Here is a 27,051-nt window from a genome sequence, read left to right on the forward strand (position 1 = left end):
GTAGTACATTCCTATACAACTGAGAAGAGGAGGAGAGAGAAGGTAGAAGAATCAACTCAAATGGCGTATTGGAGCGCATGCGCAATTAACGCAACCGGTGTTTGTGAAGACAAAAGTTAAAATGTAAGCTACAAGTTAGTAAACATTTAAAGCATTAACCAATGTAAATAAGACCTTCTGCCAATATTGCTAGCTCCTGTTTTTAAAGAATATTTTCAGAATATAGACATGAAAGTCGTAGCTCTTATCAGGTAATGGTTGTATCATTTCAGTAGTGTAAGCTTAGAAGTTTCCTGACAAACAATTTTTATTAATCAGCAATGTCGATATGGTAAGTTGAGGGGTATGTTTTAATCGACCATGCCAACCTTCATCCATCAAAAGGTACCTCTGATCGAATCAAGTTAACGTGTCTTATATACTAGTGAATTGGTATTTAATATTTATAGTGGTAGTTATGTCACATTACTCCTCTTCCAGAATTTTATCTGTGATAGAATTCGATGAGTGTTGATTCATGATGTTTATTTATTTATATCAATTTTTGCTCATTATATTTTTTTCTTCATTTTTTTGTTTATAGCATTTCGCTCATTTTTTTTCTTCTTTATAGCATTTCGCTCATTAACCTTCATTTACTTCACCGTTTTTTTTAAAAAATCTTTGCGCAGTATATTTTAAAGCAAATCAACTGTTTAATGTGGACCATACATCGATATTGGCAAGTTCATATCACGTCCTCAGATCACCATTGTGGGGATTTATAAATCGACCATGACAACCTCTATCAAAAAGTACCTCTGATTGAATCAAGTTAACATGTCTTATATACTAGTGAATTGGTATTTAATATTTATAGTGGTAATTACGTGACAAATCCCCCCAACAATTTTATTTGTTTACTCTAATATAACAAAAATTCTTCTATTTAAAACGTAAATATCTAATTTAGAATGCAAGGGATAATTTGGGGTAGGTACCCATACTAAAAAATTCGCCAGATCTGGCAGTGGCTCTTACTGTAAAATAACAAGGTGAATCAACTGGAAAGGTATAGCTTGTATGCATTCTATGGTAATTATTTTTTTATTAAAAAATTTGCAAATTAATAGAACCTATAGAGTCTGTTGGTGTAAACAAGTGTCAGTTATCCCGATTGACTTGTTAAAGACAGAACTTTTAATCTATCAAATTTGATTTTCATAGACATGTTTTAATGGGCTGCAGAATTTTCCACGTAAACAGTCAACATTGATTTCTCTTTAATTGCTAATAATTAATTTATTGAGTGTTAAAATTTTTAAATCCATTGCATGGTCTAAGTGTGTGGTCTAAGTCTCTTTTGCTGAAATGATTTTTTTTAGTGATGTAACATTCTATTCTTATGATACAGCATACAATATGAAAAACAAATTTATATAAGTTAAAATTAATGTTTTCTTTTAATTATATTGTGTTACTTTCTTAAGATTAAGGATCTCTTGTCATTATCCGTGCCTTTCACGGATGTTAAGCTGCATGTTCAGAAATTTATAACATCTTTATGGCAGCAAAGGTGGGATCTCCAAACTCTCAATAAGCTACATTATGTTAAAACCAATTTGGACCATTTGCCTGTGCTGCACCTGCGTAGTGCAGACGTTAAACTTACTGATCTGCGAATCTGTCGCACCCGGTCAGCACATCTTCATTTACTGTTCGGAGAACCTCACCCTGAATGTCGTATTTGTAATTTGGGTCCGATGATGGACCCTTCACAAAATATCTTTTCATGAAAACGGACCCTTCACAAAATATTTTAACTTAAAAACGAACCCTTCACAAAATAATGTATCTTTTAATCGGACCCTTCACAAATTTCTTTATCTTCATTATTGTTTCGTTAATCGAATAAACCCTTCCCAGGAAGGGGGATGAATATTCTGTGTTCAGCAGTATAGGCTAAATACTAAATATTTATATGTTGCATTGCTAATTTAGTAGCTGCAATTGCTGTTTTTTTTTTAAAATTTAATTTTTGTAAATATAATTTTATAGTGTTGAGCATAATCTTGTATGTCTTTACAATTTAAGAACTCCTTAAAAAAGTTTTTTTTTTGCAATAACGGACCCTATTTGCACAAATTCACGAAAGTGGACCCTGTATGAAAGAATGTGACTTAACGTTTATTTTATGTTCACAAATTACGAGTAATTTTTTCACAATTTTACAAAAACGGACCTTTCACAAAATGTCTGGACCAACTCCTGGTAATGTTTCTCTCACAATTCATCATATTTCAATAACGTGTCCAAGTTTTAATCAACATTGTTTAAAGTTTTTTAGGAGTTCTCTTTTATGCATACAAGATTTGTTGGATGACGTTCACCATCCTAACATTTTCACATTTTTCCTGTCATTGGTATTTTTAACTGCAGATAAAAGTTTTAACACATCTATTGTTTTATACACTTTTGTGAATATCTTACCACCTTCGTACATTTTACTCACTTTGTGCGTTTTATACTGCACTCATACTTTTTATCTGATTTTATTCATACCTTTTATCTGACTTTATTTAGATTATTTACCTTGTCTTATTCACTTACTAGTTCTATTTTATCAATTACAATTGTGTTACAATTAAATTTTGTTTGCACTTAGGCTTTTAAACGATTTTACCGTTTTGTTTGGCGCAGCATGTCCTCATCTGGACCTTGCGCCACTAAACCCTACATTTAGGGTAACCTGGTGTAATTCCTGATCAAACCATGCAAACATCTATTTTGTGAAAAAACTATTCAAGATAGAATTTTAATATTTACTGAAAGTTTGAGGCTATATGAGATGAGTCCTATGCTACCTTCTTTTGTTTGAAAATCTAATTAGAATTTAAAAGATTTTAAATTTTTAGTGATCAGGAATTACCCCTTATCTTGATCATTTCTGTGGTAATCCCTGATCACTTCTGGGGTAATTACTGATCACCAGTTTTTATAGTAAAGGGGCAGTTTAGAAATATTTATACAATGGTAATTAACAAATAAGACATCAAGATCAAATAAATAAACCAAAAAAGACATGTTTTAAGTAACTAATGAAACAATTTATTTAAAAACAAGAATAAGGAGAGAGAATTACAGATTAACGCTTTAAATTTTCCAAAAATCTTTGCAAAATTTCTTGTAACATTTATGCGCACTGTTTACTGCTGTATCATCAATAGTAAATAGGTCTGTTCCAGTTAAGGATATGGGACCATAAAAAATATATTTGTCATTAACTTTTTCAATTTTGTCATGTTTGGGCCATCTGAAGTTGCCAGCTCCTCTTTCCTAAAATTTAAACATAAAAAACAATCTAATAATTATTTAAAAAATATCTGTTAGATTATCAGGATTATATTTGAGTTAAAATATATAGCCCCCCAAAAAAATAGTTTCGAATTTTTTTTTTTCTCTTTCAAACTCAAATTTTTATCAATAATTGGTTTTGTAAATGAAAGAAATTAGAATGATAAATAACTGTTTATCTTAGACATAAATATGTGCACATTTGAGAAGTTGTTTAAAAGTTAGCTGTGTTTGGAAAATTTTACCTTTAACGCAAGAAAAAAAAGTCATTGCTGTTTCGTGCTGTATGTCATAACCATAAATTATAATATTTAAATAGAAATTTTTAACTTATTTTGACCTAAATTAATACAAAATAACAAAAAAGTATGAAAAATGTGTTTTATAGATGTAGGCAAAAGTTAATGTTGTGGAAAAATCACTTATTATTATAGTATATTTAGATTTTTTTTGTCATTTATTTTATTGAACTTAATTTAATTTGTCCTAATCCACAGTGTTTTTATCAACTTTTAATGTATTCAAGAAATATTTAAACATTTTAATATCCTTTTTTGTCATTGGTATTTCATGCTGTATTTTATAACCATAAATTATAAGATTTAAATCGAATTTTTTTAACTTATTTTAACCTAAATTAATACAAAATAATGGAAAAAGTATGAAAAATATGTTTTTTAAAAATGTTCTACTTTGGCGAAAGTTAATATTCTAGAGAAATCACCCATATAGGGGAGTGTCAGGTACCCCCGCCCACTGTCAATTTCATATGAATAGAATATTTTTTCAAGTCAATGGGCCATCAGACATTAATTGTTATATTTAGAAAAGATTATTTTCAAAGTTTCAAGTACAGTACAGAACCCGTTATCCGGAAATCGGAAAACCAAAAAACCGGAGCGAAATTTAATAAATTTTCCCGCTATTTTTTTAATAAAAAAAAATTTTTTTTCCTCATAAGATTTTAGGATTTTTCTTTCTTTTTTGAAAGATGTTTATCCTAGCATCATTTTGGAAATAATCATTAGTGTATTACTTCGTTTTTTCAAGATTATTTCCAAATATTTTTTTTATAGTTGGGTTTAACAATAAAAAAAACGACTTTTTGTAGCGATTCAGAAAACCGGAAAAATCAGTTATCCGGAATAGCGATGGTTCCGATCGTTCCGGATAATCGGTTTCCTACTGTATTTATGCAGCTGGTAACATGGTAAATAAATATATAGATGATAGAATTCACTAAAAGTATATAAATATGTAATAAATAAAATAATTTTGTGATAAAAATGATAAATGAGGTTTATCTATTGTCAATACATTGGTCATTTACATTTACACCTGAAAAAACAGTCAAAAAACATAATTTTTGTAACTGGGCGGGGCTACCCGACACATTTTGAAAAGAGTTGAAAGACGTGTTTTTTTAAATTTCTATTTTTTTAAGTTAAACTATTCTTTTTTTGGTTTATTCTTTTTGTATTATTTAATTAGATGATAAAAAAATAGAAATATACAAAAATATTGATTATTACTCAATATTATACAGAAATATAAGCAATACTCCTTAAGTGGGTGGGGCTACTCGACTCTCCCCTATATAATTATTATTGTATATTTAGATTTTAATGCTGTTGTTCATTTTATTGAACTTAATTTAATTTGTCTTAGTTCACAGTGTTTTTATCAACTTTTAATGTATTCAAGAAATTTTTAAACATTTTAAAATCATAATTTTAAGCATCTGAACATAAGAAATTTTGTTAAGTAATTTAAATAATAATAATAAAAAAAATCATTTAGGGAGCCGGATAGATAATTACCATGTTGACAAAATTTAATACATCTAGTGCTGGTATGGAGTTCATGACTGTAATGTTTAAGTATTTTCTTTACTTTAAATTATGTTGTCAAAAAATTTTTTTTTAAGGAAAAGAAAATTTTTAAACTATTACTTTTTTTTTTCGGTCGGTCTTCTTAAAATGTTTATAACAAATAAGATTAAGATTCTATCATTAATTTTCTTTTCAGTGGGGGAAAAGATAGTTGCTATAATATGATGCAGTGTGTTGCACATGGACATGAAATTGTTGCTTTAGCTCACATGATGCCGAAAAAAGGTACAGTTAATTGTTATTTATGGTTCATTCTCAAGTCTTTTTAAGATTATGTAGCCTAGGGGTGCACAACTTTTTTGAGTGAAGGGCCACTTACACAGCAGGTAAATTAATGAAGGGCCGCATACTTATTTAGTCATGTTAGCGGCAAATATGATAATTTTTTTATCTAAACATTAGTGTTCTAAGCACCAAATATTTTTATCAGTAAACTTAACATATTTGCAAAAAAATTAAATACTTTTAATTATTTGAATTTATTTAATTTAAACTGTTATATATATATATATATATATATATATATATATATATATATATATATATATATATATATATATATATATATAATATAAATATTGGGAGAAGGATATAAATTCTAACCATAAAGAAGCTTGCAGAATAAAAGTGCAAAAAAAAAAAGCATTTTATAGAGTAATATAAATTTTAATTTAATATTTTAATAAATAAAAATTTATAATGTTTAAACAAAAACAAAAGTAAATTTTTTTTTTATTGCTTTCAGAAGTTCCTGCGAGCCGCACATCAACATTCGGTGGGCCGCGTGTGGCCCGCAGGCCATAGGTGCACTATATAATAAACTGTTGTTTTCATTAGATGAGATGGACAGCTAATTAAATTTCTAGTAAAGAAACTAATAAAGTTTCAAATCACAAGTAATACATAATTGTTTTCCTTAGATGAGATGGACAGCTAATTAAATTTCTAGTAAGGAAACTAATAAAGTTTCAAATCACAAGTAATACATAATTGTTTTCCTTAGATGAGATGGACAGCTAATTAAATTTCTAGTAAGGAAACTAATAAAGTGTCAAATCACAAGTAATACATAATTGTTTTCCTTAGATGAGATGGACAGCTAATTAAATTTCTAGTAAAGAAACTAATAAAGTTTCAAATCACAAGTAATACATAATTGTTTTCCTTAGATGAGATGGACAGCTAATTAAATTTCTAGTAAAAAAACTAATTAAGTTTCAAATCACAAGTAATACATAATTGTTTTCCTTAGATGAGATGGACAGCTAATTAAATTTCTAGTAAAGAAACTAATAAAGTTTCAAATCACAAGTAATACTTAATTGTTTTCCTTAGATGAGATGGACAGCTAATTAAATTTCTAGTAAAGAAACTAATAAAGTTTCAAATCACAAGTAATACTTAATTGTTTTCCTTAGATGAGATGGACAGCTACATGTATCAAAGTGTTGGCCATGAGGCATTGAATTTGTATGCTGAAGCTATGGGCCTACCTTTGTACCAACAAGAAATTGAAGGAGCCCCTTTAAAACAAACGCTTGACTACCAACAAACTTCTGGAGATGAAGTTGAAGATCTCTTTAATTTGCTATCTAAAGTAAAAGTAAGTTTATTTCGAAATATTTACTTCTGTATTGAGTATCATATTTCATGTAATCCAGTGTTTCCCAAACTTATGACTTTTGTGTACCCTTTCTAAATTTTTCATTATGCTGTGTACCACTAATAAAAAAATGAATGCATTTTTTACTATAAAAAAAATTGCACAAAAGTTAAAAATCACAACTGGGTGCTGATACCACTAACTATTAACTGTTATCTCTTCAAAAAATAGCCAATAGAAAAATATGTAATGGTAAATTTTCATAATTTAGCTAAATTTTCGCAATGACGATGATATGCCAATTAGAAGCCTGAATTTTTGTAAAATATCGCATTTTGCGATGTGTAAAAGTACAGGCTTTTGTTTGACTGAATTTGTCCATCGTAATTGCAAAAATTCAGCTGAATTCCAGACTAGAAAGCTATGGCTTTTGAAATACAGATTTATTGTATTCATACCATAGATTAATGAAGAAGCTGCCATAAAACAGACCGATTTTATACTGTACTGAAATTTTGTTTAAGAAAGTTCATCAACGAAGGAGACCTAAAATAAATTTTTAGTTCGATTTGGGGCCCCTTTTGATGGGGGCCCCTGGGGCGTGTGCCCTGTATGCAGGGTTTGAAAAACCCTGGGTATTTTAGAAAAAACCCAACCCGCCTGGGTTTTATTGAAAAAACCTGGGCAAAATTGGGTTTTATTTTAAAAAAACCCAGGGGAAATTGGATTTTATTTGAAAACCCTCCGGGGGAAATTGGATTTTATTTGAAAAAACCCGGGGGAAATTGGGTTTAATTTGAAAAACCCCGGAGTAAATTGTTTTTTTTCCTTAAGTGCTCATTAACTTTAAGTTTTGCAGTGTAAATATATTTATTTATTAAAAAATGTTGTGTAAGCTTAAAAATAGAAATAAATTCAAAAAGTTATTTACATTTTGTTATATGTATTTTATATTAAGTTTAAATAACACATTATCACTAATACATATTTGAATCTTCTTTATTGTTAAGTACATAACGTTTCAAAATTTTTAACTCAAGCATTATAAAATATACATGCCATAATATAAAAGGAACAAGTTAATTAATCTTTTTGCTTTCACACACATTTATTTACTATATTTATTAAATATATATATATATATTACCTATTATAAAATTATAATCTGTAAATATTTATAATCAATAAAAACTAAAATTTCATCTGACTTTTCACTTTAATAAAAAACTAAAATAAATATTTAATGGTCTTCCATAATTTTATAGTAAGATTAATAGAAAGCGAAAATAAAATTACGTATAATTATGAAGAGTATCAGTTACTTTTCTTTTTTTTTCTTCAAATAATTAACCCTAGGAAAATGATTTTAAAAAAATTTCGTATAAAAAGTTTTAGCTTATTTTTTTTAAAGCCAGAAAATAAAATTGTTTAAATTTAACGTATCACTTAGTAAGAAAAAATTTTTCTTTTAAATTTTTTTAAACATATTAATTAATAATAATAACCTGTTTATTAATATATAAAGCATGGAACTATATTTGAAAAATTGATCTTTTCGAATTATATTATTTAAATTTCTATTTGATTTAATAACATTAAAATACCTATTATTTTTTGAAAAAACCCACTTAGATTTTTCAATAGTACTATAAAATTATAAGATTCGAATTTCTTTTACTTTACATATACTAAAAACTTAATCATAAATATATAAAAGTAAATGAGCAACACTAAGTTTTAATAAAAATAATTTTTTCTGAAAAAAACCCACTTATGGTTTCAAGTGGGTTTTTTCAAGGTGGGCCCACCCAATAAAACCTGGGCGGCTTTTTTACAAGTGGGCCTACTTGGCTAACCATACCCGTATGCCCTTGCCTTTGTCAGGCTCTGGATACACTACACTGATTTATGCTTTGGAACTTATTATCTGATTGTAAGTTTCAAAACTATGATTTCCAATGACAAAAGTTTAAATTTGTAATAATTTTGTAGTAAAAGCATTAAAAAATATGGCACAAATCTCTTTAAGCTTAGTTTAAATTTGTGTTGTTCCTGGAATGCCAACTGTTCCTCTTTCTTTTTTAAAAAAAAGTTTATGTCAAGACTTAACTACTTCTTATAAATTTTTAATGAATTCAATTAATACCTTAAAACATTGAACTAATTGATAAAAATCAGCATTTTCTATAAACTTTTGAGTTATTTATATGTTGTAGGAGAGAACCGATTATCCAGAACGATCTGGACCATCGCTATTCCGGATAACTGATTTTTTTCGGTTTTCTGAATAGCTACAAAAAGCCGTTTTTTCTATTGTCAAACTCAACTAAAAAATATGTATATATAATTAGAATAATTTAAAAAAACTTACTTCTTTTGACAAAGTAGGGAACTAATGATTATTTCTAAAATGATGGTAAACATCTTTTTAAAAGGAAGGAAGAATTCTGAAATCTTTTTAGAAATACTTTTTTTTTTAAAATGGCGGGAAAGTGTATAGAATTTCGTTCTGGTTTTCCGGTATTCTGATTTCCGGATAAGAGGTTCTGTACTGTAATAGGTTAAAAAAATTTAATTGAATTTACTGAACAACAATTAGAATATAAATTTTGCTACCTCTTGAAAAATTTTGCCCATAAAGTGGGGCAAGTTGGCATCTCTGCAGTAGCACATTGGATATTTTATTAATTTAAATTTAAGAAATTGTGAAAAAAACTGATTCTGAAAATTTTAGCATAAAAATTCAGGGAAATTTGATCCACAACTTTGTTGGTTTGTGTATTCAAATGTATGTTCTTAGTGTAAAAATTATTAAAAGAGATAACTATTTGTTAATAGCCTTAGGCAAAATTCAGTGTGCTGAGAAAATCACTAATTTAGTTTCTACATGTTAAAATTTTCATGGAAATTTTTGTCTTCGATATAATGACGTTATTCATGTTTTGTACTATGAGCTTTGTCAAGGTTCTACTCTGATTTACTTTTTGTACACAGAGGCAAAACTGCAATACCATTTTTTTTCTATTCTTAGTGTTTAATATCTTTGTTTAGCTCTTTTGTGAGAGATTGAAAAAAGTCTGGTATTTTTTAAAGAGGCCAGATTGACTGATTTTTACAAAAGAAGCTGGCCTTTATTGTTTTTTTTTTTCTAACTTTAATTTTATTTCAAACCTTACTATTAGAAAATTAAGATTAGAAAATTGCAGAATATAATAAACAGTAAGGTGTGATAAACAATGATATTGAAATAGTGTTATTAGGAAAGTAAGTTTATTAGTAATGTCAATCACAAAGTGTAGTATCATGCCTGCCAACTTTTACGCATTTGGCATTAAATTTTATTTCTATATTTAAAGTGGTAGTAAAATGTATGCTTTCTATATATTCCTTCCATTTATAAACTTAATTTAAAATCTTTTTGATCACCACTATTTTTAAAAAATTAAAGCATATATATTGATATAAAATACTGTTGTGTTTGTCCACATAAGCTTTATTCAAAAACAGCATATGTTTCTGCCTAGAATTGTAATTTAAATTCGAATTTACTACCATTGAGGAAAACCATCCTCGAAAGGATTTAAAGTTGGCAGGTACGTAGTATAGAGACACAAATGTAGTAAAAAATAGCATTTATAAATCAAAACTTGTTAACTGTTATTTTCTATAAACTCATATAAATAATATAGTAATTTTTTTCCACTTATCTAGTGTGTTGAAAAATATTTATTCTATTAGAAAAAATAAAAAAATTAATTTTTCTCCTACAATGTTAGAATTCTGTAGATATAGAAGCTGTTTCTGTTGGTGCAATATTTTCTGACTACCAGAGACTACGAGTTGAAAATGTGTAAGGTACCATTTTATTTGCTTTTATTAAATACATTTTTTTAATGTTTCGTCATTGTTTCTTAATAAGTCTCTCAATAAATTTGTTCTTTTTTTATAAATAATTGTTGGTATGTGTGAAAATTTTATATTAGTTCATGACCTGAATCAAACCAGGACCTTTGGGTCTATGTCTAGATAATCTAACAATTAAAGAATCATTATCAGCATTGGCACGGCAGCCCTTTGTGAGCCTGGGCCTTTCTCAGAGGCTTTTCCCATTCTGCCCTTCTCCCAGCAATTGATTCCCAGTTCTTTACTTTTAGGATGGAAAAATCCTCATCCACACAGTCTTTCCATCTCTTTTTGGGCCTTCCTCTTGGCCTTTTATTGGAGGGGGTTGCATTAAAGACTCTTAATGCTGTTCATTCTGGGCTCATTCTCACTACATGCCCGGCCCATCTCATTCTACTTTGTTCAATAGATTTAATGATATCATCACTAATAAAGATCTTTCATATTTCAAAATTATATCTTTTTCTCCAGTTGTTGTTATCGAGGATACCGCTAAAGATGGTTTGTAGGATCTTCCTTTCGAAGGTTGCTAATAACTTCTCTTCCCTTTTTGTTAGAGTCCGTCTCTGAAGCATAAGTCAAAACTGACTTGATTAATACCTTATAAAGTAAAATCTTCTTTCTTTTTATTAAGTGAGATTTCAATAATGATTTTAAACCATAGAAGCAGCGATTGGATGCGATTATAGAATAGTGGACACAATAAAAAGTTTAACACCCAATAAATTTTGATCTAATGTCAGATTTTTACTTACCAGGACTGAATAGTAATGCTTTGAGGATCTGACCTCTATTAAACTAAATAGTTTGTGCAGATGATATATTAAGTTATTAAATCAGGCACAAAAAGATGCAAAATTTTAGTAGCAAAAAGATTTCAGTACATTCGTTGAATAATCGAGAAATCAAATTATCTATAACTTTTTCAAAATTTGATAACTCGAAAGCTGTTTGACTGATTTTTTGTCTTGTGAAATTACATTTTTTAAAATCTTGTTAAAAATTGTATACTTTACAATTTAAGATTATTAGGTTAAATCTGGATAAATGAATATCATAATTGTTTTAAAAAGCTCTTGAGAGACATGCAAGGGATCGAAACCTGATTAAATTATTGAGACCTTATTTTTCAAATACTCCAATATTTTTAGGTTCCTTTTATCAGCCAAATAATGGTATGCAGAATAATTATGTTTTCATGTCTGATTTCATAACCTAAAATGCTATATAATTAATTAGAAAATTGGTGGGCAAGCCCTGGAAGATTGAGTTCTAGTATGCGATAAGTTCAATAATTTTATTTTATAACTGTCGTTGAACAGACTCCCCAAGTATATTTAAGATAAATATATTTAAAATTTATTGTTCGGTTTAAACACACTTTTTAATTGTGTTCTCAGCTTAAATAAATTTATTTATATTTTTTTCTCTTTCAAGATTTATAATAATTACTAGTTGTCTCAAAATATTGCATTTTACAACTACTTTTAAATAAGGATTCTTTTATTTTATAGATGCAAGCGTTTGAATCTTGAAGTTTTTAGTTATTTGTGGCATAAAAATCAAGAGAAGTTATTGCAAGAAATAATTACTAGTGGCGTTCATGCTATTATCATCAAGGTTGCTGCTCTTGGTAGGCATGATTTATTGTTGTTGCTAATCTCTATGATGATGTATAGTTTGTCTAAAGTAAGAACTCCTCTAGCCACTCGTCTGGACCTGTGATGGTGACTCTGGTAATGAGGTATAACTTTTTCACGGAGGGGTGTAGGGTCATTGTTTAAGATAGGTCATACAAGGGAGACTAGGGAAGTGTAACTCGCCAATTTTGAAATAAACTAGTGGGATGTATGCCTTATGAGAAAATTTTTTAGGGGGCAGCATTCGTTTCGGCCCATAGAAGATCCTATGAGAGATAAAAAATTATTCAATATATAGAAAATTGGTATTTTATTACTTCAATGCAGACTATTAGTTATTGTAATTATCTCAATACTCCAATTAATTTTGAGGTACTTTCAAGTACTATATAATGCATATTTATTGTCAAAATTTATCTCAAAAGCCGGATATACCTATTTTGAAAAATTGATTGATTTCTGGAAAATACACTCTTCTTTAAGACTTTGATTTTTTCAAAAATGTTTTCTTATATTTCGACTCTCATGTAAATGAAATTTATAACTGTTCACTTGTTTTTATATTGTAAAATTTTTTGAAAAAAAACATTTGATGGCAATTTTTTTTGAAAATAAACCTAACAGGTTTTTTTGAAAAACTACAGATATATAAAATTTTCGAAATTAATTTTGACAATAAATATGTATTATATAGTACTTGAAAGTACCACAAAATTAATTTGAGTATGGGATAATTACAATAACTAATAGTCTGCATTGAAGTAATAAAATACCGATTTGACAATAAATATGTATTATATAGTACTTGAAAGTACCACAAAATTAATTTGAGTATGAGATAATTACAATAACTAATAGTCTGCATTGAAGTAATAAAATACCGATTTTTCTATATATTGAATTATTTTTTATCTCTCATAGGACTTCTATGGGGCGAAACAAATGTCCCCCCCCCCCCGAAATTATTCCTCAAAAGGCATACATCCCACTAGTTTATTTCAAAATTGGCGAGTCACACTTCTCTAGTCTCCCTTGTTAGCCCTAGAGTGCAGAGAAAGCTACCCTCCCTGGAATGCTCTATTTTTGTTCCCATCGCAGCAGACTTTGTGGCAGGGGGGAGTTCTTACCGTAGACAAACTATGCACTTTCAGTTGGTGCTCATGAACGTAATTTTTTAATAGCATTTCAGAGACAATTTTACCTTTTGAGTAAAATGACAGCCTCCAATTTCATTCCATCCCTACTTAATTACTCTTGTTAAATACACTAAAATCCATTAATCTCAACAAATTTAAATAATTAAATATCATGTTCCAATTTTCAGTTAATGTTATGTATTAAGTAATGAAGTCAATTTCATACCCGTCGTTGAACAGCCGACTCACTTTTTTGGGTTTACAACTTTTAATGTTCAACTCCGTAACCTGGTAATTTTAAACCCAATCCAGAAGACAAGGGAACTCCTTGGGTATAGTATAGGGACCTGCCTCTGTGGAGGACTTTTTGATGGAACTAGCAGGCATTTGCGTTGCATGGAGAGGAAAACCTCCCACGGTTAGTCTGACAGCAAGGGGATTCTAACCCATGATTCGTCTTCCACTGAGTATATTTCACATCAGCACTGTGAAAGTTGGAAGCCGGACGCATAATTTGTCCCTTTTCGAAAACGAGATTTTTTCTTTTCTTTACCATGTCGATTTTCGTCATATATTATGCAAAACCATGGTTTTCACATTGTTCTATTCAATGTTTTTTACAATTTATTCAAGCACAATTCATTTCGGTGTATCGTTGCTCTGTGAAAGCGCCAATCATTTTACATGTTTGATGAAATACTTGTGAGTGACTACTGAACTGTGTTCGGTGAGATTATTCCACTCTCATGTGCAACTGTGCTGTATTTTGCAAGATATTCTCCATTTCAGGCTTCATTTTCCACCCTCTGAAATCGAACAGAAAAATCTCTCGATTTTTTATGGTGGTTAATGTAATCAAGAAAAAGAGTTCTATGTCAGAAACTTGTTATTTTCTGGTGATCATATAAAATCTTTGAAAATTATTTTGCATTTTATTAATGTATATAGTACTTGGAAATGTTTTTTGAGTGCTTAAAAAGTACTTTAAAGGTGCTTATTTTTTGTTGAGAAATTTGGCTACACACCCTTCGTAAGGGATATCTTATAACTCTAGTTTATGTATTTTTTTTACTGTTATAAACTATCAGTTGGTTTTAGTTTTTATAATTTTTGTAAAAATACAGGTTCCCTTGCCCTCCACTACCATTACCCATTAGATATATTCTTGCGTCCAGATATTTCACTCATATTCTTGTCTTAAAAATATCATAATTGGATATTAATGCAAAGTTATTTTGAAATGTTTCTTGTTATCAAGTTAAAATTTATCTATTTATTATTTTTAATTTTGCCCACACTCGAAATATTTGCAATCCTTTTGGCAGAATCACGGCGACACTCTCGCAGAATGTTATATAGTTCTTACAGAAAGTTTTTTCCTTTGAAAAGTGAAAAAGAATTTTTTTTACAGAAATATTCACGCAATATTTGAATCGTGCATTTAGATAATGATTTTGTGAGGCTATTTGTATATTTATGCTGATAGTATCATAAATCGATTTAATGTTTCGATTGTATTTTTGGCAGTTATTGATATTCATTTTCCTAAGCATTTTAAATATTCCGATATATTTCAAACAATATGGAAAATTCGAATCTTGCATTTGAATAATAACTTTTTTATGTCTATAATTCTATCGATTTTTTTAATGTTATGACTTTTGATGTCCCCATTGTTTTTAAATTTTATATTTATTACGGCAACCTAATCTCAAAACACGCATTCGAGGAGTCCGATTCCCGTGATTTCGTTGTCCATCTATTTTCGGCAATTACTACTACGGATTTCCTGATTTTAAATTTTTTTTATTGTGATAATTACTTACAAAATGCTAAGAAGGTAATAATTTGTGCGTTCCCCCTCCACAAAATTCGAGAATATCACTCATAATAATAGAATGCAAAATTATTGCACTTTTTTAAATGAGTATCATGTATGTTTGTCCTTATTAAAAGTATCTTGCAGAAAGATGTTAAACAGTTTTGTCACTGATAGCTTGAAAAAATTCTGCCACAGGGTTTTCAATATTGATGTTGCAATTTATTAATATTGCAATTTATGATTTTGCAATTTATTAATGTTGCTCATTTATTAATATTGCAATATTAATAAATGAGTATCATGTATTTTTTGTCCTTAATAAAAGTATCTTGCAGAAAGATGCTAGAGAGTTTTGTCACTGATAGCTTAAAAAAATTCTGCCTCAGGGTTTGCAGTACAATATTCTGGCAAATGATTGGTTTTTATCTGAAACCTTTTAAAGAAGATATAAAAAACCTTCTTATTCTAATAATTGTTTGAGATGGATCTCTTATTATTCAGGTTTGGAGCCTGAAGTGCACTTGGGTATGAGTCTTGAAGAAATCTATCCACACATGATTGCTATGGTAAGTGTTTTCATAAGATGATATTTCAAATTTCGATGACTTGTTTCAACAATTTACTTCAACAGCACTTTTTTCACGCAGAATAAACAGTACGGCTTGAACATTTGTGGGGAAGGTGGAGAATTTGAGTCTTTCACTCTAGATTGTCCTTTATTTAAAAAAAGATTGGAAATGTAAGTAGCCTTCTCTTATTATTTATATAGCTGCCAACTCTACTGGATTTTGCCAGTTTCCCCTGGTCTATTGGTTTCTGGTAATTCTCCCAATTTTTGTACATTTTAGAAAATCCCCTAAAAATGAGTAAGTTTCCTAAAAAAAATCCCGATTGAAATAAAATTTCAGTACTGATTAGTGCTTGCGTGCTGGAATATTTAAATAAGTACTATTAATACATAATGAAGCAAACCTGATTTATAGAGATCAGTTTCGAAGCTTTTTTTATTCTAAAATGTTCAGTTTATTTTTTATTCCAAAGTCTCTTTTTTTAAATTAATTAAAAAAAAATCTTTTAACTGTCTTTAATGGATTAAATGCTTATAATTATTCGTAACTATCAGTAAACATAATACATAAGATTTCAAGTATGTTTAATGTCAATCATAACTAGAAAATATTGCAGTTTTTCTATTTCGATGACTATAAAAATCCCTAAAATTCCCCATGTATAAAATATTTGGTACATTATTCAACAATTATCATGAAATGTACGTTATTTCGTAAAATCTACTGGATTTTTTCCTATCCATGTTGGCAGTTATGTATTTATTTAATAAGTAGCCGCACTTATGAAATACTTTATAATAATTTCTTTCTACCCATTGTTAATGCTTAAACATTCAAAATTGGAGTAACACTTAATGATTACTCTTCTGTGTTTATTCTGCCCGCCATTTGCCAGCTTGGCGGGCTATCTCAAGTTCCATACCAATTTGTGAACACTCTTCACTGATTTACTCTTTACAGGGTTGCCACAGGCAACTAAAATGCAACTATTTTTGGCATGAGGCGACTATGGTAACTTTTTTGTTGTTGCCTGAAAAGGCTAAAAAAAACAAATATTTTCAGGAAAAGAAGACTATTGGGAGACTTTTCTGTACTCCTAGCGATGTTTTTTTCTTCTTTTAAGCATAAATTGGGGGGAAAATCTGCACCCCACAAGATAGTTTCTGAACACACTTAACTTTTTTTTTCCTTAAAATTTTGAATTGCAAATTTGAGTCTTTACTTTTTAATTCGTTCAATCTGCACAAATTCCATTGTAAGTCTATTTCGTTTCTAGATCACCTTTTCAATGATTATTGCTACGAAATTCCGCATGATTTTTTATTAAAAAAAAAAAAAAAAAAAAAAAAATTACGATGCGTGAATTTTGAATTTGAGTAATCACTTTTCATATATATATATATAACAATTGTATTCATTTAAAATAAATTTAAACAAAAATTCAATTTTTTTATTATTAGAAATGTGGGACCCTGTAATAATTTACTTCTGGTAAAAATATTTAGCTTCAATATTCAATGTATTTATGTTTCAAAATTATTGAAATTTTTTTTAATTATTTCATTAAAAAAAATACTGAAGCAGGTTACAAATTTTAATAAAAATTTAAAAGGGGCTATTCACTCATTTAATTTACATTTGTAATGAAAATTTATTAAGGTTTTCTTACTTAGCTTAATTCTTTACATATCTTTATATATTCAGTGTAATCAATAATATTAGCCATGCTAACTTTTGAATATATTATACTTTTATAAAAAAAACTTTAATCTTTTTTTTTAACTAAAAAAATACACTTTAATTTTTTTAAATTATAGTTTAAATAAGTATAATTTTTTTACATAATTAAATAAAGTAATTATTTATTTTATGAATAGAATGCTTGATTGAGTATGAAATGTATTGTGCTAATATAATCAAGAAAGAGCCTCCTTTGATAATCAAGAAAGAGCCAAGATCCTTTGTCAGAAGCTAATTATTTTATCATGATGATATAAAGACTTTGCAAACGTTTTTAAATTTTTTTTCTATGAAAAAATTAGGGGGGGGGGAAACTATTACTACCCACATCTAAATTTTGATTATGCTTTTTTTTAAAATTGTGCTTAAAAATATTCTTGAGTGCTTGAAAGGTGCTTATTTTTTGTTGAAAAATTTAGATGCACACCCTGTCTATACATTTGAAATTTTCAAAGGAACAATTTTGCCCGCTCCTGTTTTTCTTATACTAACCAGAAACAAAAAAGAAAATGAATAAATAATGTCCAGATCTGAAAGAGGGAATAAAATAGTTTCAAAAAATAAAAAAAATTATTTAAATGTTTTGATAGTTTGTCCTTTTAAGATTGTTGAATCAATATATTGAATTGATTTTTTTTAAAAATCTGATCTGTTACCACATAATACAAGGCTGCCACTCCCAAACCTGGAAAATGCAGGGAATTTAAAAATCACCTAAAATAACAGGGAAAATGCAGGGAATTTTGAAATTTTCCCTACAAACTGGGAAAAAGCAATGAATTTTATTTCTTATTTTTGTCTTTTAAAAAATGCAGGCTTCTCAAAGGGCAATCCATAGGACATTTAAAGATGATAACTCAGCTATATTATATTATTTCATTTACAATAGCATTATTTGTTTTATGCTGAGCTGTTTCTTTATTGCAGTTATTATTGCTGTCTTTATTGTTGTTTTATGCTGAGCTTTATGCTGAGAAGTTCCAAAAAAATTAAAAACTAAATAGAATTGAGAGGATTTTTTTCTTTATCTTATACGTACACTAAGTTAAGGATAATTTTAAAGTTTTTATTGTGCTGCATAATATTGTATTATATAAGAGCTATTATTATTTTATGTAAGTGCAAATTTTTTATTAATAGCATGATAAAATAAATATTAAATCTGTACAATAAGATAAAAAAAATGTTAAGTTAATTAAAATCCATTAATAATTATTTTTTTACCGGCTTCTACGGTATTGTTTTCCCTCAATGATCTAAAAATCCGTAAAAAAAGGGGGGATCCTCCCAAATCCATCCATAAATGTCCGGGACATTTTTAGAAAACGTGTTTTATATTAGCTACTTTATAAAAATAGAATTATAAATTCTAATTTATATTTATAAATATAGTAAAAAAAGTAAGGTAATGATTAGAATAAGTATGTAATTTATAATTAAAAAATTTAAATCACTAGCAAAAGGCGATATCTTAAAATGAAAAATTATCTTTCAAAATTTATTAAAAAATGAAAAATCAATATCTGAAAAGTAGAAATCACAAAGCCTCTTAATGTAAAAATGATCCTAGCTCTGATAGTGACTGCAGCTGTAAGATAATTTTTCTACTGTTGTATAACTTGTTTGCGCTTTTAACCCATTTCCATCCAAAGGTGTGTAAACGTACCATTTCAATAAAAAAAAATTTTTAATACTGTGATTTATATCTTCAATAATTTTATTTTTCTTCTATTGGGTTCTGAAGACATCTATAAAATACTAGCAATTAAAAACGCTTTCTGTTGAAAAATTTTCAAAATGCTCTGTTTATTTTTTTTTCACTTGAAACAATTATTGAATAATTAGACTTTTTGAAGATCTATGATAATGCCACTTGAGATTAATCATATGCTTTTGTGATCTATTAAAGTTGCATATAATTATTCCGCTTGAGATTAATCATGTGCTTTTGTGATGGATTAAAATTGCATCTAATTATTCTGCTTGAGATTAATCATATGCTTTTGAAGTGGATTGAAGTAACATATAATTATTTAGCTTGAAATTAATCATATGTTTTTACAATATATTTTTTTTGTGGATTAATATTGCATATAAATATTTCACTTGATATTAATAATATTTTTTTGATAAATTAAAGTTGCATGTAAAGACGGATTAAAATTGTGAATAAAATTAAAATAAAACAAATGTTATTAAAAAACAAAGTGTTCAATTAAATAGTTTATTTACTGATTTGTGCACCATTTTATTTTGCTAAATAAAATATTTTTCATGCGCAAAACCTTTTTGTGTCTTAAAAATGGTAATTTAAACATATTTCAATGAAAATGCCATGTTTTATAAAATTTTTAACTTAACCCATTTTAAGTTAAAAATTTTATAAAACGTGGCATTTTAAAGTTACTTAGAACTGGTTTCATTTTCTGACGTCGTTTAATCCCTTCAGAAATGTGATGTCACAGCTGAAGGTATCATATAAAAAAATATACGCCTTTATGGCTCCAAGATGTGATCTTAATATGTTACTCTCAAATTAGTACATTTAGTCTGTATAAATGTAGAGCATTTCTTTCTACCTGTCCAGAAGAGATTAATAGTGTTATTTGTGTTTTACAATCTGATTGTGTTTATAAAAATAGCGCTCATTAAAACTGACCTATTTTTCAGAAAAGAAAAAGAAACCATTATCCATGCTGATAATGCCTTTGCTCCTGTTGGTTACTTGAAATTTAAAAAAGTTGAACTTTGTGAAAAAAAATAAGGTAAAATATTAAATTTATTGTGAAATCTGTATTTTATTTAAGTTTGTGTCAATCTATGTTTAATGGAATAATATTGTTATGTCAAGGGTCTGTTTAAAAGAAATTTAGGTCCGTTAACGGACCCTTCACAAAATATATTTTCTTAAAAACGGACCCTTCACAAAATATTTTTATTTAAAATCGGGTCCTTCACAAAATGATTTTTCTTTTAATCGGACCCTCCCCAAATTTGTTTAGCTTCATTATTGTTTTGTTAATTGAATAAACCCTTCCCAGGGGCATAAAACAAGGAAGATGGATGTAAACGAATTAAGTTTTGTCTTCGGCAGGCGATTCTTCCATTATTTGTTGGAATGAATATTCTGCGTTCAGCGGTATGGGCTAAATACCAAATATGTGTATGTTGCATCTTTAATTTTGAAGCAGCAATTGCTGTTTATTTTTGAAATTTTTTTTTTAAATTATAATTTTACAGTGCTGAGCGTAATCTTGTATCTATTTACAACTTAAAAGCTCCTTAAAAAAGTTTTTGCAGTAACCGGACCCTATTTGCACAAATTCATAAAAGCAGGACCCTGGTTGAAGGAATGTGAGTAATTTTTTCACAATTTCACAAAAACTGGACCTTTCACAAAATGTCTTTACAGACCCCTGTATGTATTTTGCCTTCTCTGTACAAACTAATGTAGTGTTTTTCTATTGATAAGATTTAAAATCCATTGCAGTGCACATTTTATCCTATTTAAGTTCAGAAATTTCCAGGTTAATATAGTTTGTAGACACTTTTCTGTATGAAGAATTATACAGTTCAACTCTCTTGTCTTTATGATGGATGTGATTATAAATTTGATTTCAATGTGTTATCAATGTCTGTCCGTGCTATTTTTGGCTGTCCTAAAAAATGCTGATACATAGTCTGTATGTGCTGTCCATGTTGATTTAGCGTCTCAATATGATTCCGAAAATAAAAGTAAAGTATAAAATTAAATAAATAAAAAAAGTTTAATTTAACTGTTTGGCAGTTAGGGAAATGAGCAGTTTTCGTTTACTACTCAATTCGCACAGTATTACGAGTAAACAGTAATCAAAAGCGGCAGCAGTTTTCCCCCGCCGTTCTTTCGAAAATGTCACCCTTCTCGATGCCGTAGATAGCTCACCTGACATGTTTTAAAAATTTCTTAAAGTATTTTTATTACATAAATAACAGTTTTTACATACTTTAAAATAATTATTAAATAGTAAATTATAGATGATTATAATCAGTTATATAAATAATAATAGTTAATTATAAAGTTAGACAAATATTAAATTGAAAGGACTAAATAAATACAACTAATGTAAAACTTTTGTGAAGCATTTAAATACAGTAATTACCTAAAAATCTTTAAAAATCATAATCATCATCATAATTATCTAACTTTCGCTTTTGAGCCATTTTACTTTACAAACACCCTAAAAACGCTCCAAAATACGCATAGAAGGAACAAGTTAAAAAAAAATATTTCCCCTTCATTTTGAAATTATTCATGGAACCCGTACTGCCATCTGTAGGCAGTAAAACTAACAAAATTTCGTGAATAGGATTCGTCTGTAACGTAATCAATGCAGATTAATGATGGCGAATTAGCTCAGCTCGTCAGCTCGCATTGGGGAAAAATTTCACTTCGCAAGTAGTGCTCGTTTCTAACACCTTCGGTTGAAATCTTGCTCCCGAGCAATGTAGCATGATTCGATTGCTAGCCGAACTCGTTCATAACCAACAAAGTGATTAATAATTCACTGAAAGAACATCACTAGTAAATAAAAATTAAAAACCAAATAAACATTAAAATTTAAATCTATGTAAAAGTTCAATTCTTTCAAAGTGTTATTCTTTTCAGCATGAATTAAATTAATCTTAAGTATTTTACTCTAAATTTAAAACATTTGTTATTTCTCTTAATGTTAATAATATTGTCCAAAATATTATTCTGTAATGTAAGGGAACATATAATGAAACCAGAAAATGTTTTTAATTTATTGTTGTTTTCATGAGGACAAACTACATAATAATTCATTAAGTAAACATCTCTTTCAAAGTTAAAAACAGAATATTTTGAGGTTTCACTCACCAATCATTTTCTTACCCCTTTCTTGTTTGTCAAGCTTTTTTTAATCTTAAATATGTTAAAAATTTTTTTTATCTACCACAGACAAGTCAAAATACTTCTCAATTAAAAAAAAAAAAAAGGATATCAATTAAAATAAAATTCAGGGGTGATTGTGCTCCGGAAAAAATCCGGATTTCCGATCAGAAAGTTTCCGGAAATCCAAAGTCCAGAAGCTTTGAGAAATCATCGATCACATTTATATATAAAAATACTTGTATATTTTGTTTAAAAATATTAGAACTGTAATTTATACTTGGCATCTCTTTCATTTGTAAAAATTTTTTCTGGAAGAATAATAAATGTGATAAGAGATAAAAGTAAACTTACACATAATTATTCATTTAAATTTTGCTACATGTAATTCATTTAGAATATCATGTTTTAAAAATTTCAATGAATTTAATTTATGAAGATATTAATTTTTTGAATGATTTTACTCAAGAAATTTTCAGGATTTTTGAGTTGGGCCCACAATCACCCCTGAAAATTTGTAATCCTATTTGTAAATACTGATGATCTGAATTTAATGGGGAACGCAACGAACTCGAATAGCCGAAAAACTCGGTTAAAGGGAAGTGTATAGAAAAGGAACAAAGTAGGTATAAATGTAATATATTTAACAAATAGAAAATTGTTACGAGTACACCACATACAATTCATATTATAATTAAAAAGCTTACTTAAAAACTCTACATAAGGTATAAGTATACATTATGAGAATGAAAGAGTTTTTACTTAAAAAAAGTCCTTAATCCTTTTTTGTTTAACATTATTTTGGCGGTTTTCTACAGCAATGTTTCGCCATTTAGGTATAACTGGAAGGGTGGTGTTGCCTCTTGTTGTTCTGTATCCGCACACCTGGAAAGTCTTGAAAAGTCATGAATTTTGGTATTGAACAAAATTTGTCATGAAATGTCATGATTTTAATGATTTTTTTAAGAAAATCATGGAAAGTTATGGATTTAGGTTGCTGAAAAATCTGATTTTTAAAATGAAATTTAAAATTTCATGGTGTTCCGAATATCTGAATTTGTAATAAAATCCCCACTCACAGTCATATTTTTTTAAAATATGAAATTTTTTTATCATGTTCTTTAAAAATTATGGTGTTTAAAAAATGAAAGAAAAAACATCATTTCTTGAACGAATTATCCTTTAAACTTCTGTGATTTCAGAATTTTTGTTATTATTATTATTTATTTTTTTTATCAATTTAAATTTCTAGCTGAAGCAAGCCAGTCATTGGTGATTTTTTTTAATTCCGAAATGAAAATCAGGAGTATTTCTTTCCTTTTAGGTGAACGAGAAAAGTTTCTTTAGAATATAATTCTGCAGAAAAAAATTATTTACTTTTGTATTTTTTTCAGCTATTTTATTGCTGCAACTCTTTCTTTACTCTGTTTTTTTAAATTTAAAATCTTTAAATATAACGATGCAAAGTATAACAGTTTTGGTTATACCTATCATTTCAATTTATGTTATTATAATGCTTTTTTAAATTTCTTGTGTTTTTGTCAGAGAAAATAGTAACTTCGTTAAGTCATGACAAATTCTAGGAATTAGTCATGGAAAGTCATGAATTTGAAAGCTTAAAATGTGACAGATACCTTGTCGGTATATTCAATAGCTTTTAGTTCATCTGTATGACAGATTTTTATATATTGATTTTCATCGTCACTGTCTACATCATCTTGGCTAAATTCGTTTTCATTATTAACAATCATTTCATCTGTAATCTCGTGATGTAGGTCAACTTGTTTTCTTTAGTGTTTGGAAAATAAAATAAAAAATAGTTTTAAAAATAAAAACAGGGTATCCGCACACCTGGAGAGTCATGAATTTCAGTATTGAACAAAATTTGCCATGATTTTAACTATTTTTGTTAAAAAAAATCATGAATAGTCATGTATTTTGGTCGCTGAAGAATCTAATTTTTAAAATGGAATTTACCCTTCCCCCCATTTCAGGGTGTTCCAAATATCTGAATTTGTAACAAAATCCCGACTCACAGACCACAGTCATATTTTATTAAAATAAAAAATGTTTTTTTATCATGTTCTTTAAAAATTCTGGTTCTCTTTCAAAGGAATGAAAGAAAAAACGTCATTTCCAACGTCAATTATCTTTTAAATTTCTGAAATTTTAGAATTTTTATTATTATTTATTTATTTTGTTTTATCAATTTAAAATTCTAGCTGATGCAAGCTAGTCATTGGCAATTTTTTTTAAATTCCGAAATGAGAACGGAAAAATCTGGAGTATTTCTTTCGTTTTTGATGAACAAGAAAAGTATCTTTAGAATATAATTCTGCTGAAAAAAAGAAAAAAAAAAATTTGCTTTTGTATTTTTTTCAACTATTTTATTGCTTCAACTCTTTCTTTACTCTGTTTTTTAAATTTGAAATCTATAAATTTGAGGATGCAGAGTATAACAGTTTTGGTTATACTAATCATTTCACTTAATGTTATTATAATACTTTTTTAAATTTATTGTTGTGTTTTTGTCGGAAAAAATAGTAACTTCGTAAAGTCGCCAAAAATTCTTGGAATTAGTCATGGAAAGTCATGAATTTGAAAATCTGAAATGTAGCAGATACCCTGAAAAAAATGAACTAGAACAAAAAAAATTCTTGAAATATTTGATAGCTCGGTTAAAGCGGAAACTCAGGTTATTGAGACTCTACTGTATTTTTTTTTATTTTCTTTGTAAATTAACTTTTTTTTATGTTCCTTTGATATACATATTGGTGCTTACTCTTTTGTACTGATCTTTTTTTGAAATCTTAAGATTTATTAAATTTATTTTTGTCTATAAGGCCATTCAAATATTTTGTAAGCACTCAGTGGTTTGCTTATTTTTGCTGACAAGGGGAGAGGAAAATTATAAGCAATGCTGAAGTAAAACATTTAAATCTATCTTTTCCCAAATTTTCTTTAAATGTAAAATAAAAATTTTAACTAAATGTAACACATGGAAATTTCAAGCTCAAAAAGAAAAATACGAAAGATTTCTGTATAATGTTCTACTCAAAATTTTATAAGAGGAATTGAAATGTAAATTTTGCTTTACGTAAAGTTGCATTGTTTATTTGAATTTTATCCTAAAATTAGGTTACCATAATAAAAGTTTAAAACAAAGTAAAAACCATCGTTGCAACTTTTTATGTAAGCAGTTTGTTATATGCTTGTTTTTGCTGTTTCCAAAATTGCCTGATATATGTTTACATAATATTTGAAAAGCCTCTTAAGTATAGCTGTATGTGTAATTATGTGAATCTTAATGTAATTATTATTTTTTGTTTCAGTGAAAGAAAGTTTATTTGTTATGTAAACAAGATTGGAAAAAGGGACCTATTATGTTTTTATGTCTGTCATCTTATGTTTTTATGCATTTATAATCTGGAATTGTCACATTAAAATGTTATTTTTTAAAATTATGTCTCATTGTTGTATTTATTTTCTGTTTGTTGTGTCAAATTTTTATCATAAATGTCTTTCATACTTTTCACAGTTTTATTCCAAGAAATATTTTGAAGATTAGTAGTTTTAAAGATTGTTTACAATTATTGTATTCCTTTTATTCTTTAGCAAAAACTAGACCAATCAGTTTCTCTTTTGCACGCAAGGAGTGTATTTCATGTAATTTCCCAATATCATTAGGTATTAAAGAAGAGTTAGTCAGTGTGGAATTGTCTGTTGAAGTAGTTTCTAAGTGAAACTAGTAACCTTAGTGGTTAAGATTCTGAGTGAATATGTTTTTTGTTAGTTGAAGTTCTGTGTGAAACTGGAACCTGTGTGGTTCGATTTAAGAGTCTGTGTGACTCATATTATTATTAAAGAATAAGCATAATCATTAAATGTGTTGATTGACTTTATTAATGGTAACCAAGGAATTTACATATATATATATATAGCGAAATGAAAAAATACGAAGAAAATTAAAAAAACCAATAAGTTTCATTTATTGCGCATAAGCTACAAGTAAATATGTTCAAAATAAAGATAAAACAAAGGAAAATTACAGACATATGAAAAAAGGGGGAACAAGGAAAATAATAATAATAAAAATTAAAAAAAACTGAAAAAAAAAAGAAATTTTTTTTTTTTAAAAAAATTCCGGAAAATGAAAGATGTAATCTTTTCATCAGCCCACACGATTATATCCGCAAAAAAGAGTGCTTTCAAATATTGCATCAATATAGCCAAAGCAAAATATATCAATACAATAATGTGAGGAGCACTCAAAAAAGTTTTACAAAAATTACAACATATAAAATAGAACCCAATAAGTAAAAATAACATGTAAAAACAGAAAATAAAATATTAAAAAAAAAAAAAAAAAAAACAGAATAAAACATAATCTATTAAGCGAGCAGCGAATTATAATGAACTTACATGAATGGGAAATTTTTCAAGAATGATTTAAAATATTTTCGTAACAAGATTGCCAGATTGCAAAATCTGAAAACTAAAGCTCAAATTGAGCGTAACTAGAGGA

The 27,051-nt window shown here is 27.9% G+C and overlaps 1 protein-coding gene across 4 annotated transcripts; it reads left to right on the forward strand.

The window, feature by feature from the left end:
* Nucleotides 1-25,990, forward strand: LOC107442365 (diphthine--ammonia ligase). 4 transcript variants are annotated; one of them, XM_087150763.1, is made up of 9 exons: nucleotides 1-251; nucleotides 5,362-5,450; nucleotides 6,644-6,828; nucleotides 10,605-10,678; nucleotides 12,246-12,364; nucleotides 15,831-15,895; nucleotides 15,977-16,068; nucleotides 20,309-20,403; nucleotides 25,859-25,990. In XM_087150763.1, the coding sequence occupies exons 1-8, from the start codon at nucleotides 229-231 to the stop codon at nucleotides 20,400-20,402; spliced, it is 741 nt and encodes a 246-aa protein (XP_087006889.1). In that variant the 5' UTR covers nucleotides 1-228; the 3' UTR covers nucleotide 20,403; nucleotides 25,859-25,990. The 4 variants fall into 4 exon arrangements, with proteins under 4 accessions (XP_087006889.1, XP_042906925.3, XP_087006890.1 ...); XM_087150764.1 differs by having other exon boundaries at nucleotides 161-384; XM_087150765.1 differs by having other exon boundaries at nucleotides 161-276.
* Nucleotides 25,991-27,051: the final 1,061 nt, after the last annotated feature.

The sequence above is a fragment of the Parasteatoda tepidariorum genome, chromosome 9 (genome assembly GCF_982258835.1).
Source record: "Parasteatoda tepidariorum strain Cologne lab strain chromosome 9, Ptep-v5.0, whole genome shotgun sequence".
NCBI classification, from domain to species: Eukaryota; Metazoa; Arthropoda; class Arachnida; order Araneae; family Theridiidae; genus Parasteatoda; species Parasteatoda tepidariorum.

Coding starts and splice junctions, on each gene's coding strand:
- LOC107442365 (XM_087150763.1), top strand. CDS start 229: ATGAAAGTCGTAGCTCTTATCAG. Junction 252..5,361: donor AAAGTCGTAGCTCTTATCAG/GTAATGGTTGTA, acceptor TTTTCTTTTCAG/TGGGGGAAAAGATAGTTGCT. Junction 10,679..12,245: donor AGACTACGAGTTGAAAATGT/GTAAGGTACCAT, acceptor TTTATTTTATAG/ATGCAAGCGTTTGAATCTTG.